The 15,625-nt window shown below is 41.2% G+C and overlaps 1 protein-coding gene across 2 annotated transcripts in view; it reads left to right on the top strand.

The window, feature by feature from the left end:
• The first annotated feature begins 8,221 nt into the window (after positions 1 to 8,221).
• CRPPA (CDP-L-ribitol pyrophosphorylase A) overlaps positions 8,222 to 15,625 on the top strand; it is a 299,557-nt gene continuing 292,153 nt past the window's right edge. Inside the window, exon 1 of one of the 2 annotated variants that reach the window (XM_032304813.1) lies at positions 8,222 to 8,383. Coding sequence is in view for 1 of the 2 variants with exons in the window: in XM_032304812.1 (XP_032160703.1) it covers positions 8,827 to 9,071 (245 nt within the window). In the remaining variant the exon portion in view is untranslated. Of the gene's footprint in view, positions 8,384 to 8,723; positions 9,072 to 15,625 lie in introns of those variants that run through there. The other variant, XM_032304812.1, reaches the window with a different exon arrangement.

A 15,625-nucleotide genomic window follows, 5' to 3' on the forward strand; every position in this document is an offset into this window, starting at 1 on the left:
TCATTACTAATTCCTCCTTTCCCTGTGTATGCTATTCTTTGCATCAAGGTATAGAGCAATTTCCCCTTTTGTTGGATTTGGGCTGGTCTTGTGACTTCTTTTGACCAAAAGAATGAGAAAGAAGTAATTCTCTGCCAGTCCTGGACATAGAATCTAAGAGGCCTAGTGCAATATACTTTTGATTTCTTAGAACCCATTTGCTATGTACAGAAGGCAAGAGTTATCATGTTAGAGAAAGATCACATGAAGGGAACTGAGATGCCCCAGCCAGTAGACCAGCGCCAAGGCCCCAAACCTATGAATGAATCCATTTTTGGATCCTTCCACAGCCTCAGTTGAACTTCCCCGGTCAACCCCAAAGGGAGATGAGCTGTCTTAATTCAACCCAAGCCAGATTCCTGATTTACAGAATTGAGAGCGATATAATGGTTATTTTAAGACTCTGAGTTTAGGAATGGTTTGTTGTAAAGCAGTAGACAACTGGAAAGAAAGTTCTAAAATAATATAGTTCTTGTTCTCCAGAATTTAATCTGATTTAGCAATTACATAGCACACTTATCTTTGACCATCCATTCAAAATAAAGACTAGTAAGTGGATAATTTTTAAGATTAGACTCGCACTGACCTCATGCGTAAAGTTTGTTCCTTGAGTTCTTGTTATTTTTTCTAGGCCTTGGAAGTTTCCTGAGTTAAAAGAAGATGTTTTTATTTTTATTTATTTTTATTTTTTAAGTATTTATCTATGAGCAGGAGAGAGAGAGGGAGAGCACATACATGCACATGAGTGAGGGAAGGGCAGAAGGCTGGACTCTTTAAGCAGACTTCCTGCTGAGCGTGGAGCCCAACATGGGGCTCAATCCCCCAACCCATGAGATCATGACTAGAGCTGAAACCAAGAGCTGGATGCTCAGCAGACTAAGTCCCCCAGGTGCCCCAAATATCATGTTTTTAGATTATGATTCTGATATTTACTAAAATAGGAATGTCTCAACTTTTACTAGTTGTCATTTCACAAGATAAATGAGAAGGTGAGATTTTCATGACTTTGAGATCCAGGTTTAGTTGGGTAGAACGGCCTTAGTGTCACAACTCGAACAATCCTTGATCTTAGCAGCAGCTGCCAGTGGCTATTGGAGATAAATTAAGGCCAGTTTATAGAACATCCCAAGGAAACCCAGGCATCAGAATTCGTAGGCTTGACACTGTGGTGGCATCTGTTTTTATGTGATTAATTTTTTTGGAGAAGTTATCCAGCCAATTAATTGGAAATTAGCCTTCTGGTGACTTGAGACTTTCCATTCAATTTGGGGTCCTATTTCACCTTATACCAAAGAGATGGGAAATTGTATATATGTTTTTAAAGATTTTATTTATTCATTTGAGAAGAGAGAGACAAAGAGCACACACAAAGGGAGAGAGGCAGAGGAAGAGGGAGAAGCAGGCTCCCTGCTGAGCCAGCCGGGAGCCTGATGTGGGGCTCATTCCAGGACCTGGAAATCATGACCTGAGCCGAAGGCAGACACCTAACCATCTGAGCCACCCAGGTGCCAGGATGGGGAATTCTAAGCAAGAAGAAAGTTGCCAGAAGGTGGATACACCCCATGAACAGTAAGGCGGTTCTTCCAGGCAAGAAGATAAATTCAGAATGGAACCTTCCCACAGGATGGCGCTGCTAGTCCTGGTCAGGACTGGCAGGGTTGGGCCCACAGGTAAAGTCACAGATGAACTACTAGGTCAGCAGAGCTGATGGTGAGATACCCAGTTCAGGAGATAGTGGGGAGAAAGGGAAAAGGATCAGGAAGGCAAGATGCCAGGAGGGCCAACGACATACATAACAGAAATGTGAACATTTGCCCAGGACCAGTGTTGGCTAGTTTGTGCATATTTTTGTTATTGTACTATAGCAGTTAATAATAATCATGGATTTTTATGAAGTTAGGAGAGATTAATTGCTAAGGAAAGATTTGACAAAAGGGGAAGTGTTTTTCCTTTTAATCTTTTGTCAAGGTCTTGAGGTCTTTTAAGAAATGAATGATAGAAGAGCGAGAAGAAATATGAAGTTGGGGTGAGAAGAATGAGTGCAAATTTTAAATTGAAATTTTTTTTTCATTTGGGAATAGTTTTAAGCATTCAAATGTTTCCGAAGACTAAGTGAAAATTGGTCTTAATGCATTTAGGTTTATATCCACTAGCACATTTAACATTCTTCCATTTATTCATTCATTCTTTCACTTCTGTCTTAAACCAATTAGCAGTAGCCATGGTCACAAATGGAAATACTTAATTTTTCTATTTAAATTATTTCTATTCACATACAATATAAACAACAGAATGACCTAATTTCTCCCCCTTTGCGATCTGCCGCAAGTTATTTCTACATGAAACATTGTCTCTCTGTCACCACTAAGTGCTTCTTGTCTAAGCCTGTCTAGGTTATTGTTCTAACTAGAATTTCCAGCATCTGCCCAAACTCTGCATCCTTCTTGTCCTCCTCCTCCTCTGCTTCTTCTTCCCGTCATCTTTTTCCTCTTTTTTCCTTCTTCTCCTTCACCTTCTCACCTTCTTCCTTGTCACTAGCCCAGTAAGTACCCCAAGCTAGAGAGCAATGAAGTGGCACTTTTTAATTAATTTAATTTTTTTTTTTTTTTACAAAAATTAGAAGCTTGTTTCGATTTTCATATTCTTTGGATGTCACTGAAGTGTCTCAGTCTTCCTTCTCTCCCTTAACCTGGCTATCCCACTGGTCTCTCTCTTCACCTGACCATAGTCTCTTTTGATGTGCTTAAGATTTGGTATCCCCGTGGTTAAGGGATTATTAGGCAATGATGTCCCACATTCAGACTCTATCAGACAGCTCATCTCCTGTCCTTATTTTGTGCTTTTTCAGGGTGGTGGTGGTTGTGGTCATAATGCCATGTCCAAATTCTTACTCCTCAGAAGATAGTATTAATAGAATTTTCTGGAAACATTAAAGCTTATTAAAAAAATATTTTGGGGATGCCTGGGTGGCTCCATCAGTTACACATCTGCCTTTGACAGGTTATGATCCCAGGGTCCTGGTATGGAGCCTCACATCGGGGCTCTTTGCTCAGCAAGGAGTCTGCTTCTCCCTTGCCTGCCACTCTCTCTGTTTGTGCTCTCTCTCTCTCTCTCTGACAAATAAATAAGTAAAATCTTAAAAGATAAAATTATTTTAGTAATGAGTTGCAGTAAAATGTATAAGGATAGCGGCTGTTAATGTCTCTCCTGTATAAAAGCAAATCTTCCTTTTCTAGCTTTTGCTCTTCTTTTTTTTATTTTTTATTTTTTTATTTTTTTAAAGATTTTATTTATTTATTTGACAGACAGAGATCACAAGTAGGCATAGAGGCAGGCAGAGAGAGAGAGAGAGAGAGAGAGGGAAGCAGGCTTCCTGCGGAGCAGGGAGCCCGATGCGGGGCTCGATCCCAGGACCCTGAGATCATGACCCAAGCCGAAGGCAGCAGCCCAAACCACTGAGCCACCCAGGCGCCCCGCTTTTGCTCTTCTTTGATGATTCTGATTATTCTTCCCTTCCACAGATTATGAAAAATAGTCACGACCAATTCTAGACTAGTCATTTGTTTTCTAAACAAACTTTTCAAAGATATCTCCCCTCCCACATTCCTTATGTGTAGAGATCATTCCCCTCTTTTAGTTTCTGAAGTTATGTGGCACCCAACAATAGAATTGTACCCTTTAGTTCTGTGTCCAGAAGCAGAATTCCAGGCAAGAATTTCAATTCTGCTTAAGTTGTGGTCAAAGATATGGCCTTTGGTAGCTCTCAGAGGTAATTTGTTTTTAAATGACAGTTCTGTAGAAATATGAGGCAGATAATTCCATTCTCCATTTCTCTAACATCATTCTCCCCCCTACACTTAAATATTTTTCCCTGGTGTTTTTCTCCTTATAAATTAACAAGGAAATAAAACACAACTGTTTTAATGGATTTCTTAAGCAAGTTTTATTTGGCATGTTTAATGTATTATATGTCCTTGCTTTAGGTCTTGAAATTAAATGCATTGAATATAAAGCAAATTGGGGTGTAGTTTTGTAAAAATCTGGGTTTATTTTTATTTATTTATTTTTAAAGATTTTATTTATCAAGAGAGCACACATGTGCACGAAGGAGTAGGGAGAGAGGGAGAGGGACAGCAGGGACCCTGACCTGGGACTCCACTCAGGGCTCCCACCCAGGACCCTGAGGTCATGACTTGAGCCAAAGTCAGATATTTAACCAACTGAGCCACCCAAGCACTCCTTAACTGTAGGTCTAGTCAATATTTACATAGACTCACCTAAGGGAGAATTTAAGAAAAGCAGATTTCTGGGCCTACTCCAGATCGATTGTATCAAAATTTCTGTCAGAGAGTGCCAATAATACATTTTCTAAGATTATTATATGATCTATAATATGTAAATGATATTATATAAAATACATAACAAATACTATATATGTTAACAAATGTCTTGAAATGATTCTTATGTCAAGTTAAACTTTGGTAGCATTAATGATATTAAGTTTATCGTTCAGTCCTAAGACTATTTATCAGTTTCCTTTCTTAGCTATAATAGGAAAAACAAAGTAGACAGTGGAGACAGCTGAAAATTTGCTTTGTGAGAAAATGAAAGCTGGTATTCTTGTTGTCGTATGGTGTTTAGTTTGAATTATCCACAGAAAGGCCTCATTGTGGAGCATCATTTTTTTTAATGTATAAAAATGAGTTAAAGGTCAGAGGTTAATAGACTACAACATAAGACAAAATGGCAAAACAGGAACTGGGATTCATAGACTGATGGAAATACTGGGACTGGCCCATGGTAGAGCAGTAATACATCCTGTTTGGCTCCTATTTCAGCAGTTAAAGGGTAAACCATTAAGCTGTTCATTAGCCTTTGTGAGCAACAGCCCAACTAACCTCTAGAAATGCTTTTAAAATGCTAAGTATGGATAGGGAGGGGGAATGATTGGCAGTGATAATTATGCTTGGATTAACACTAAAAAAAAATAAACTCAATCTAATCTAAAATTTAGTAGTAATCATAATAATGTCCCTGAGATACTCTTCCAGGATACACTGCTAAAGAAACAAACAACAAGGGGAAGTTTTAGGCCTTTCAGATATGAAGATGAGAGCCACTTTCATCCAATGGGCACTTCTATACACATTAAAAAAATGAAGACATTTTAAGGTGAGTTTATAAAATTGTGGTACACATTTAACAAAGCTATGCTTTGAATATTTGCAGTACATTGAAACACATTTTATTATTCACAGGATAGTTAAAGAGTATGTTAAAAATCATAGTGTACTGAGAGTGTAGTTATGGGACATAAGTGAAGTCAAATGGACAGTGTTTTCTTTCTTGTCACATCACTTTATTTCTACCATGTATAACTTCATTGGAAGATTAGCATCAAGTTAGAAGTTTGAAGGTTTTCCTGAGTATAAAACTGTATTAGTTTCCTGTGTTTGTTTTAACAAATCACAAATATAGTGGCTTAAAACAAACGAGTTTATTATCTAAGTGTTGTAGATGTGAGCAATCTCAAAAATGGGGTGGCAGGGCTACGTTTTTCTGGAATTTCTTGAAGAATTTGGTTCCTTGCTCTACCCAGTTTCTAGAAGCTCCTGGAATCCTTGGCTCATAGCTTCCTACACTCCCTATTACTGTGACCTACAGTTCAGTTCAGTCCTCACACTTGTTTCTCGGATTCTGATCACTCTCTTTAAGGACACTTGTGATTATATTGGGCACACCTGATCACCCAGGATACACTCCACATCTGAAGGGCTTTCATTTAATTACAGCTGGAATGTTCCTTTTATAAGGTTGGGTAACATATTCACAGGTTTCAGGGTTTAGAACATGGGCAAGTTTGGGAAAGCATTATTTTACCTACCATAGACGCCCAGACCGAAAACGACTAGAAGAATTTTCCCCTTTCTGTGCTCTGCATTGTGATATGGTTGGGGTTTATTTTCTCTAAACTTACCAGCTGACCATTGTTTACTGTAAAGTGGTTATTACCAATGGGTCACAGAGGTTTTTATTTTCCAAGGTAGGCACTTTTAGCTACTTGTTGCAGAGAAGATAATTTCATAATGTGGCTGTTACAACCTGGTATAGGACTACATGGAAACTACCTTTTTTTTTTTTTTTTAACCCAAAGTATGCATAATAAGGAACTAATTTTTTATATCTGTATAAAAAGATAGAGGAAAAAAATGTTGCTTCTGGGGGCGCCTGGGTGGCTCAGTGGGTTAAGCCGCTGCCTTCGGCTCAGGTCATGATCTCAGGGTCCTGGGATAGAGAGCCTGATGCGGGCTCTCTGCTCAGCGGGGAGCCTGCTTCCCTCTCTCTCTCTCTCTGCCTGCCTCTCCATCTACTTGTGATTTCTCTCTGACAAATAAATAAATAAAATCTTTAAAAAAAAAATGTTGCTTCTGATACTGTGATACTATTTTCAATACTAGTCTGTTAAATACTGTTAACATACAGTATAAAAGCTCTAAGATTCATAGTGAACAGAGCAAAATTTATATATTTCTCTAAAACAAAGCTAAATCAATAAAACATGATTCTTCCAAAAATTTGTAAATATTTAATTATTTATAATACATAGCAATTGATATAAGACTTTTATTACTATGCTTGCTTTTTTTTTTTTTTTTTGCTGAAAATTAAGGAAAAATAGGGATGCCTGGATGGCTCATTGGGTTAGGTGTCTGCCTTCGGCTCGGGTCATAATCCCAGGGTTCTGTGATGGAGCCCCGCATTGGGCTCCCTGCTCAGCCGGGAGTTTGCTTCTCCCTTTCTCCTTCTGTGATTTCTCTCTCTCTCCCTTTCTCCAATAAATAAATGAATCTTTAAAAAGAGAAAAATAGTTTTTAACTTCACTATTAGATTAAGAAGGGAAGCTAAAATTAATATTAATAGAAACAACTATTTGATTTGCATTTCCTTCTCTGTATAGATGCCTTTATTCATTTACCCATTCAGTTTGTCAACAGGCCTTGAGTGTCTAGTATAAGCCAGACACAGGGGGGGTGGTGGTGCTACCAAGTTAAGTGTATTATGAAGCTTATTTTCCAGCTAAGAGTCAGTGCTATGATAAACTGCAGTTATAATGGAGCTAAACACTAATTATAATAAAAGTACTTTCTTGTTACTTTTTATTGAAAGTACTTCTATATTGAAACTTGTGTGCTGAAAATACAAGTGTACTGAATGTATTAAAAACATGTTCAGGGGCACCTGGGTGGCTCAGTGGGTTGAGCCTCTGCTTTCTGCTCAGGTCATGATCCCAGGGTCCTGGGATCAAGCCCAGCATTGGGCTCTCTGCTCAGCAGGGAGCCTGCTTCCCCCTCTCCCTGCCTCTCTCTGCCTACTTGTGATCTCTCTCTCTGTCAAATAAATAAATAAAATTAAAAAAAAAAAACCAAAAAACCATGTTCGGTCACTGATAAAAGAAAAATTATATTTTAATTTAAACTGGGGAAAACGGGTAAAAATACTGTGTTGGAATATTACAACCTGATAATATTTTCAGCACTTAAAAGATTGCTTTTTTTTTTTTTTAAACAACCTTACATTAACTATTTATAGGTGAAAATTAAATTAGCAAATATTTAAAAATAAATATATTTCAATCATGATAAACTGACTCAATCCGCTCATTCAATACATATTTATTAAACTTTATTTTTAATTCCAGGAGCTGAGCACAAAACCCAAACCAAAAAATTAAGTATCCTACTCTCATGGAGTTTACATTCCAGGGACCTAAAACAATGGGCTCTGACATTGCAAATACTCAACTCATTTCTCTGGTAAACACGACCAGCAAGGACAGAACTCAATAAGGGCATATGTGCTCCAGGCCTGGAATCCCTGAACTCCGCGTGCAAGGGCCTGAAGGCAGCTCTGCCATTAGGTGTGCAATTTTACACAAGTTATTTCAATACTACCACCTTTATCTTTCTCTGTAAAAAACAAAACCAAAACAAACAAAACCCCAGTAATAGTAGGGTTCTCCTGGGGATTAAATGAGCCCATGTGTGTGGGCTTGTTCAGCGATTATTGGTATCATTGCTTTGCCTCTGTGGGCCCAGTAGAATTAGCTGGGGATCTTGAAAAACAGGCGAACACTCCGGCCACACCGCGGACTAATTAAATCCCAGTCCCTGAGGGTGGGACCTAGGCGTCAGCACTTTCTGACCTCCCCAGATAGTTGCAGTTTGCAGACAAATTTGAGACCCGCAGCAGTCTGGTTTTAAGTAGATGTGGTTCATAATAACATTTGTCCATCCACCTGTCTTTCCTGAGGTGGACTCAGGAAGCCTCACGAGCTTAAGCAAAGGTAGAAATTTCTCTGTCCCATCCCGTGACTTGAATGCCAATGTCTCTAAGGGGAGAGGGGCTGGAGGGCGTCCCGACCTCCACATTCTACGCGTAGCTGTGAGGTTTCCTGGGACCCGCCGGTGTGTACCGAGGGCTGCGGCTTCCCCCTGAGGCGACTGCGGGGCCCGCCAGAGGAGCGAGGAGGCGCGGAACTCAGGCCTGCCGGGGGCGCTGGGCTCGGAGCAGAGGCCGCGGACGCGGCCAGAAGGAGCTTGGCGGCTGGACCGTCCCCTTCGGACACGCCGCGGCCTGGCCCTCGCGGCTCCCTGCGCTCTCCGTCCGTGGGCGCCGTCCCCGCTCACCCGCTCTTCCCTCTTTCCCCCCCTGGCCCAGCCGCGGGCCCGAGCACCCGCCGGGCGCTCTGGCCCAGGGCCAGCCAGGCCTGCCGCGCCGCCCGCCGCCATGGAGCCCAGGCCCGCCGCACCGGGGCCTTGTCCCGGCGACTCCCGCGTCGCGGAGGCGGCGGCCGCGGCTTCTCCGCTGAACCCGGCCGAGGCCCGGGTCGAGCCCGGGCGCCGCGCTCCCAGCGTGGCTGCCGTGTTGCCGGCGGGGGGAAGCGGGGAGAGGATGGGCGTCCCCACCCCGAAGCAGTTCTGTCCCATCCTGGAGAGGCCGCTCATCAGCTACACCCTGCAGGCCTTGGAGAGGTAATGCGGCGCCAGGCGCGCCCCCGGTTCCCGGCCCGGCCTCCCGCTCCCTCCCCGGCCCGCCTAGGGCGGCCCGCGACACCTGCCCCTCGTGGTGCCTTCGCGCGGGCGCCTTCTCTCGGCGGCCGGCGGGGCCGACTCCACCGGCTCTGTCCCGCCGACGCGGGCCCGGGCTCGCTTGCCCTTCAGAGATGGGCGGCTCTGCCCCTCGAACAGGCCGGCAAACAAGCGGGGCTGCCCCGCCGCGGCAGGCGTTGGCGGAGGGGGTGGGGGGAGCCCGGCTGGTGGAGCTGGACTGAGGAAGGAGAGCCTGGACTGTGGGACTAAGAGGCTTTTAGTTTCAACAGTAGCCCCAGTGTGGCCTAATGACAGTGTGGCCCTTTGCGGAGTCTCTCCTGCCTGTTTGCCCCTTTCTCTTTCTCAAGCACTCCGTGCAAGCGTGCATTGGAGTTTTAGACGAAACTTTGTTTACTTTATCCATTCATGGGTAAACGCCAGCTGAGGATCTCTTAGGGCCCCGTGTTGGTTACGAAGTGTTGAAGGTGGGCCGAGGGGCAGGATTTAATCCCAGCTTTTCAATGGTGTATATGGATTTAAGGGAGCGAGATTCTGAAGTTAAGGCCAATATATACCCTATACAGTTACAAAATGCACTGACTTGTAGGGGAAATGGAGAGGGAATGGGGGTAGCGAGGATTAGGGGAGCCTCAGGGAGGTGAAAAGGGGGCATGTTACTTGTGTTTTAACACCCAGTAATATGACTGAGCGTGCGGTGAGGCTGGAGGGGTGGAAAGAGGGCAGTTTCGAAGGTCCACAGACGTGCTGGAAAAGGTGCTGAGACGGCTTGAAGCCAGTGTGTTGTGACAGGATGTTAAACCTTGAAATCAAATAACCTTTGTAGCTCAAGAGAGATGACCTCTTTTAGCATATCATTTGGAGGTGGCTTTGATGAAGACTAAGCTGTTCAGTTCCTACTAATCAAAGGACAGAAGCCCATTTTTCCAGAAAAGATCTCTCTGCCCCACCATGCTGTACACACCCCAAAAGCCCAAGGGCCCGAGTTGCTTTGTGTATGGTTATCTTCCTAAATGTTGGCGTTTGGAAAACGGAAGCATGAAGAGTCCTAATCACCCTTGATTCATGTAATCAGGCCTGTGGTTCCATCTGAAACCCAGGCAAACCCTGAAACAGCTCCAGATGCTTCCCCATTCTGTAGTCTACCTTTTCTCTACGTATGCATCATGTAACTACAGGGATTGGATCCTAGATCTTGTGACAACATAGCTCATTATGTAGGTGGTATTACGGGACACAATGGAATCTGGCCCTCAGAATCTAACTGCTGAATTACCAGGTGTAGCGAAATACAGTGTTTTTTACATTTAATTTTCCTTCCTGTGAAGGAAATTAGCATTATTAGCATGTTCGCATCTTCTGAGGGAGCCTGAGATAGGTGGTTACTGCAAAAATCTTTAAAAGAATTTTCTAGAAAGGCCTTATTTATGGAAGATGGGGAATACAGTTTTCTTTTAGTAACAGGAGTGATACAATTCTAATAGCAACTGCTTAAATCTCCATTTTGAAATACTCCGGGGCATTTTTTTGGTCACTGTTACAATGCCTGAACTTAAGGAATGCTTATTCCTTAAGCATTCCATTGAATGTTTATACCATCAGACGCTTCATTCCAGTGAACTTAAGTTCAATTCCTCAACTTAAGGAATGCTTACATTTGGGTTGTGTTTCAGGAAGTTCTTGGAAACCTTGCATTACTGGGGTTTAGGTATGGGTGCTTCTGAGCCATTTCCTAAACGAAGGGCATTCCCTTGACTGCTAATAGACTTCCTAGAGCATGGTGCTAAAAAACCCTACGTTATTTCATCCCCCTGAATTATTCAGGGTCAAATAAGGAAAGGAAATGGAAGCATAAAATGTTGTAAAATTCTTGCCTTTTGCTCTTTGGTGAAATTATGCATGTTTACCATTACTGTAGGGGAAGAACAGCTCTCATTGTCCCAAATAAAAGCTGTAATTGTGTATCACCACTGTCTTGTCATTTGGTTTATTTTAGGACAGTGTCTGAGCTGTGAGTATGGGTTGTATATGAAATTTCATTTCAAATCTCCTTTGTCCTTTGTAAATTAAGATTTTCCTTTCTCAAACTTTTGCCATCTTACCAACAGAGGTTGCTGTGAGTTATCTTTATTTCTTCGTTAATCTTGACTAAGAAAGATAGTGATGGAAAAATGACCCTTATGGTGTGATCTGTCTTTCAGAATTTTGAGCCAGTATAAAATTACAGTGTATGAGAGATTTTGCCTCTGAAGTTTGGTCCACAGTTCTTCAGAGTCCAGAGTGCGAACCATTACACTATGGAACGGGTCCACAGTTCTTCAGTTGAGATGGGGAAAGGTGAAGAAATGTAGCTAGTCTTGGTTTTAGTTAAATACTTGTTTAGATGGCATTATTTCCACTCTTGCATTTTTCCACCCAAAAAGACTACACAAGGGAAAATGAATGTAAGAGGTGCTGTAGTCGATAAAAGATGACAACAAAATGTTAGAAGAACAGAATGGTAATCAATCAGACTGACCAGTCCTAAGAAAATGGGAACAGTCCCAAAGAAGCATGTTGGTTGAAATCCCAGGATCTTGGAAAGGTTCAGGAATTAGGGGTACAGGATACTTCTGAAGGTGAGGTGGACAGCTAAAAAAAAGCCCCCAAACCCAAAAACCCAACTGGTTGAAACCTTTGAAAGAAGCATTTAAACTCCGAGATTGCTGTCAAAATCCTAGGGGTTTATTCTCTGACTCCGCACAGCCAGTGGCTGAGTAAGGGGTTCCATGACTATAGAGGAATTAAGAGCAAAGATTCTTATGTGGAATGGTAAGATCCTTAGCGTCTAAGGTTAGCTCAAGGGAGTTTCTTCTCAAACAACATGGTGTATATTAAAGTACCTGTTCTTCAGTCACAGAAAAGAACTGTTTTTGCCCCCATTGTACTAACAAGAATCTGAGGTCAAGAGTCCTATGCCCTTATCTAACTATTGATTTGTGAGCAGTTTCTGAAAGAATTACAGATTTAAGAAAACTTAGGTGACAATGGCGTTGGTGGCCTAAAGCTCTGACAGTTACATTGTAAAATACACTCAAAATTGATCCACTCAATTATTTTGCTATCTAAAAAATGTATTCCCAGGTCTTAGGTAGAAAGTAAAAATTCCTGCCGGCAGTCTTACTCCTCTTTTCAAATAATTAAAGAAACTCTCAGAGTGATGAGTTAACCTAAACATAGCGGAATGAATAAAATGACAACTGTAAGAAAAGCGAGCTAATGAGGCAAACTTGGGCTTTTGTTGCTTAAGATTCATGGTGGAGTGGGCTGGGAGTGGGAGTTCCTCTGCTGATACATTTGAAAAGGTCTCTCACAGCCCCTCTCTATAGTTGGTGAGGTTACTTGTTTCCTGAGATAGGAGAACACTGCCCAAGAGGACTTGTTCCTTGATACCGGTTCAGTGCACATCAAAACATTATAATAAACTGGCAGCCCCTATATATCTAATGGAAGAAAATGGGCTGTCCCACCAATAAAAAAGCACTGCAAATTTTTGATAGTAATGCTTATATCATTGTATATTAACATGTTGGCCTTCTATTTCCGGTTTGTCTCCTTTAGTTTGGCTAATGTGCCTTAGTCAGCATAAGTGTGGTAACATCAGATAAATTAGAAATCTGTTTTATTGATTTATATGTGTTTGTCTTAAGTAAACTCTGATTTTTGTGGTTGAGTTGGGTTGCTTTCTTGACACTTGGAAAATCAGTGCAAGTCCAATTTTAGCAACTTAGACTCCATGGTATGCGTGTGTGTGTGTGTGTTGATTTTGTTTGGTTTAGTCTGTGTTTTTAAATTGACATATTACCTTCAGGTGTACAAAGTAATTCTATACTTCTGTATATATTTTTTTGTTTGGTTTTTTAAATCTATTTTTTTCATTACAAGTATAACTTTACTTTTTATTATTATTATTTTTTTAAAGATTTTATTTATTTATTTGACAGAGATCACAAGTAGGCAGAGAGAGAGGGGGAGGCAGGTTCCCTGTTAAGCAGAGAACCCGATGTGAGGCTCGATCCCAGGACCTTGAGATCATGACCTGAGCTGAAGGCAGAGGGTTTAACCCACTGAGCCACCCAGGCGCCCCGCAAGTATACTCTTTAATGCCCATGACCTGTTTCACTTATTCTCCAACCCACCTCCTCTCAGGTGACCATCATTTTGTTCTCTATAGTTAAGAGTCTGTTCTTGTTTTGCCCTTCTCTTTTTTCTTTTTGCTTGTTTGTTTCTTACATTCTACTTATTTATTTTTTAAAGATGTTATTTGTTTACTAGAGAGGTGGAGAGAGAGCAAAAGAGGCAGAGCAGCAGGCAGAGGGAAAGGAAGAAGCAGGCTCTCTGCTGAGGAGGGAGCCCAATGCAGGGCTCCATCCCAGGACCCTGGGATCATGACCTGAGCCAAAGACAGAGGCTTTAACCAACCGAGCCACCCAGGCACCCTTTACATTCTGCTTATGAGTGAAATCATATGGTATTTGCCTTTCTTTAACATATGTCACTTAGAAATATATTTCACTCTTTAGCTCTGTCCATGTTTTTGCAAAATATCATGATTTCATTCTTTTTTATGGCTGTTTAATATCCGTACACGTGTGTGTGTGTGTGTGTGTGTGTACCAGTTCATCAGACTGCTTTCATAATTTGGCTATTGTAAATAATGCTGTGGTAGACATAGGGGTACATGTATCCCTTTGAATTAGTGCTCTTGTTTTTGTTTTTTGTTTAAAGGTAAATAGCAGTGGTATGATAACTGGATCATAGTGTAATTTTTTTTTTAATTTTTAATTTTTTATTTTTTATAAACATACATTTTTATCCCCAGGGGTACAGGTCTGTGAATCACCAAGTTTACACACTTCACAGCACTCACCAAAGCACATACCCTCCCCAATGTCCATAATCCCACCCCCTTCTCCCAACCCCCCTCCCCCCAGCTCATAGTGTAATTTTAGTTTTACTTTTGAGGAACCTTCATAGTGTTTTCCACAGTGTCTGCCCCAGTTTGCATTCCTACCAGCAGTGCATGAGGCTTCTTTTTCTCTACGTCCTAGTCAGCACTTAATGTTTCTTGTGTTACTAATTTTAACCATTCTGACAGGTGTGAGGTGATATCTTGTGGTTTTGATTTGCATTTTGCAGATGATGAATAATGTTGAGCATCTTTTCAAGTGTCTCTTGGACATCTGTATGTCTTCCTTGAAGAAATGTGTGTTCGCGTCTTTGCAGTTTTTAATTGGGTTATTCATTCTTTGGGTGTTGAATTTTAGAAGTTCTTTCTATGTTTTGAATACTAACTCTTCTACTGGTTATGTCCTTTGCAAATATCTTCTCCCATTCTGTAGGTTGATTTCTGGTTTTTTGTTTTATTTACTGAGGAAGGGAAGAGGAGAGGGGGAGAGAGAATATTAAGCAGGCTCCACACCCGGCCCAGAGTCAACTTGGGCCTCGATCCCAGGACTGTGAGATCATGACCTGAGCTGAAATCAAGAGGTGGACTGTTAACTGAGCCACAACTTTTAGGTTTGTTAGTTGTTTGCTTCTGTGTAGAAACTTTTTATTTTGATGTAGTCCCTCAACTCAGCAAATATAAGTAGAATAGTGTTGCCATGGCCACTGTCAGATTATTGCCTGTACTTTGTTCAAGGACTTTTGTGGTTTCAGATCTCACAATTAGATCTTTTATCTATTTTGAGTTAATTTTTGTGTATGGCAAAAGTGGTCCAGTTTCATTCTTCAGCACTCCCAACATCATTTGTTGAAGAGACTGTCTTTTGCCCATTGTATATTCATTCCTCCTTTGTCAAAGATTAATTGACCATGGAATTGCGGATTTATTTTTGGATATTTTGTTCTATTTTATTGACCTATTTTTTTTTTTTTTTGACCTATGTGTTTTTATGCCACTACCATACTTTTTTTTAAATCCTTTATTTCTTTTTAATTTTTTTTTTTTAAGAAATTTGTACACCCAGCATGGAGCTCACACTTATAACCCCAACATTAAGAATCACATGCTCCACCAGTTGAGCCAGCCAGGTGCCCCCATACTTTTTTAATTACCACCACTTTGCAATATAACTTGAAGTCTGGAATTGTGATACCTCCAGTTTTGTTTCTCAAGATGCTTTGACTATTTGGGGTCTTTTTGGGTTCCATATGAATTTGAGGATTGTTCTAGGTCTGTGAAAGATGCTGTTGGTATTTTGATAGGGATTGCATTAAATCTGTAGATGGCTTTGGGTAATCTAGATATTTTAACAGTATTCTTCCAATCCATGTACACGGAATGTCTTTCCATTTCTTTGTGTCCTCCTGAATATCTTTCACTAGTGTTTTTTCAGAGTACAGGTTATTTACCTCTTCAGTTAAGTTTATTCCTGGATCTAAATCTGTGGCTAGGACTTCCAGTACTGTGTTGAATATCGAAACGCTCTTGCATC

The sequence above is a fragment of the Mustela erminea genome, chromosome 11, assembly GCF_009829155.1.
Source record: "Mustela erminea isolate mMusErm1 chromosome 11, mMusErm1.Pri, whole genome shotgun sequence".
Taxonomy (NCBI): domain Eukaryota; kingdom Metazoa; phylum Chordata; class Mammalia; order Carnivora; family Mustelidae; genus Mustela; species Mustela erminea.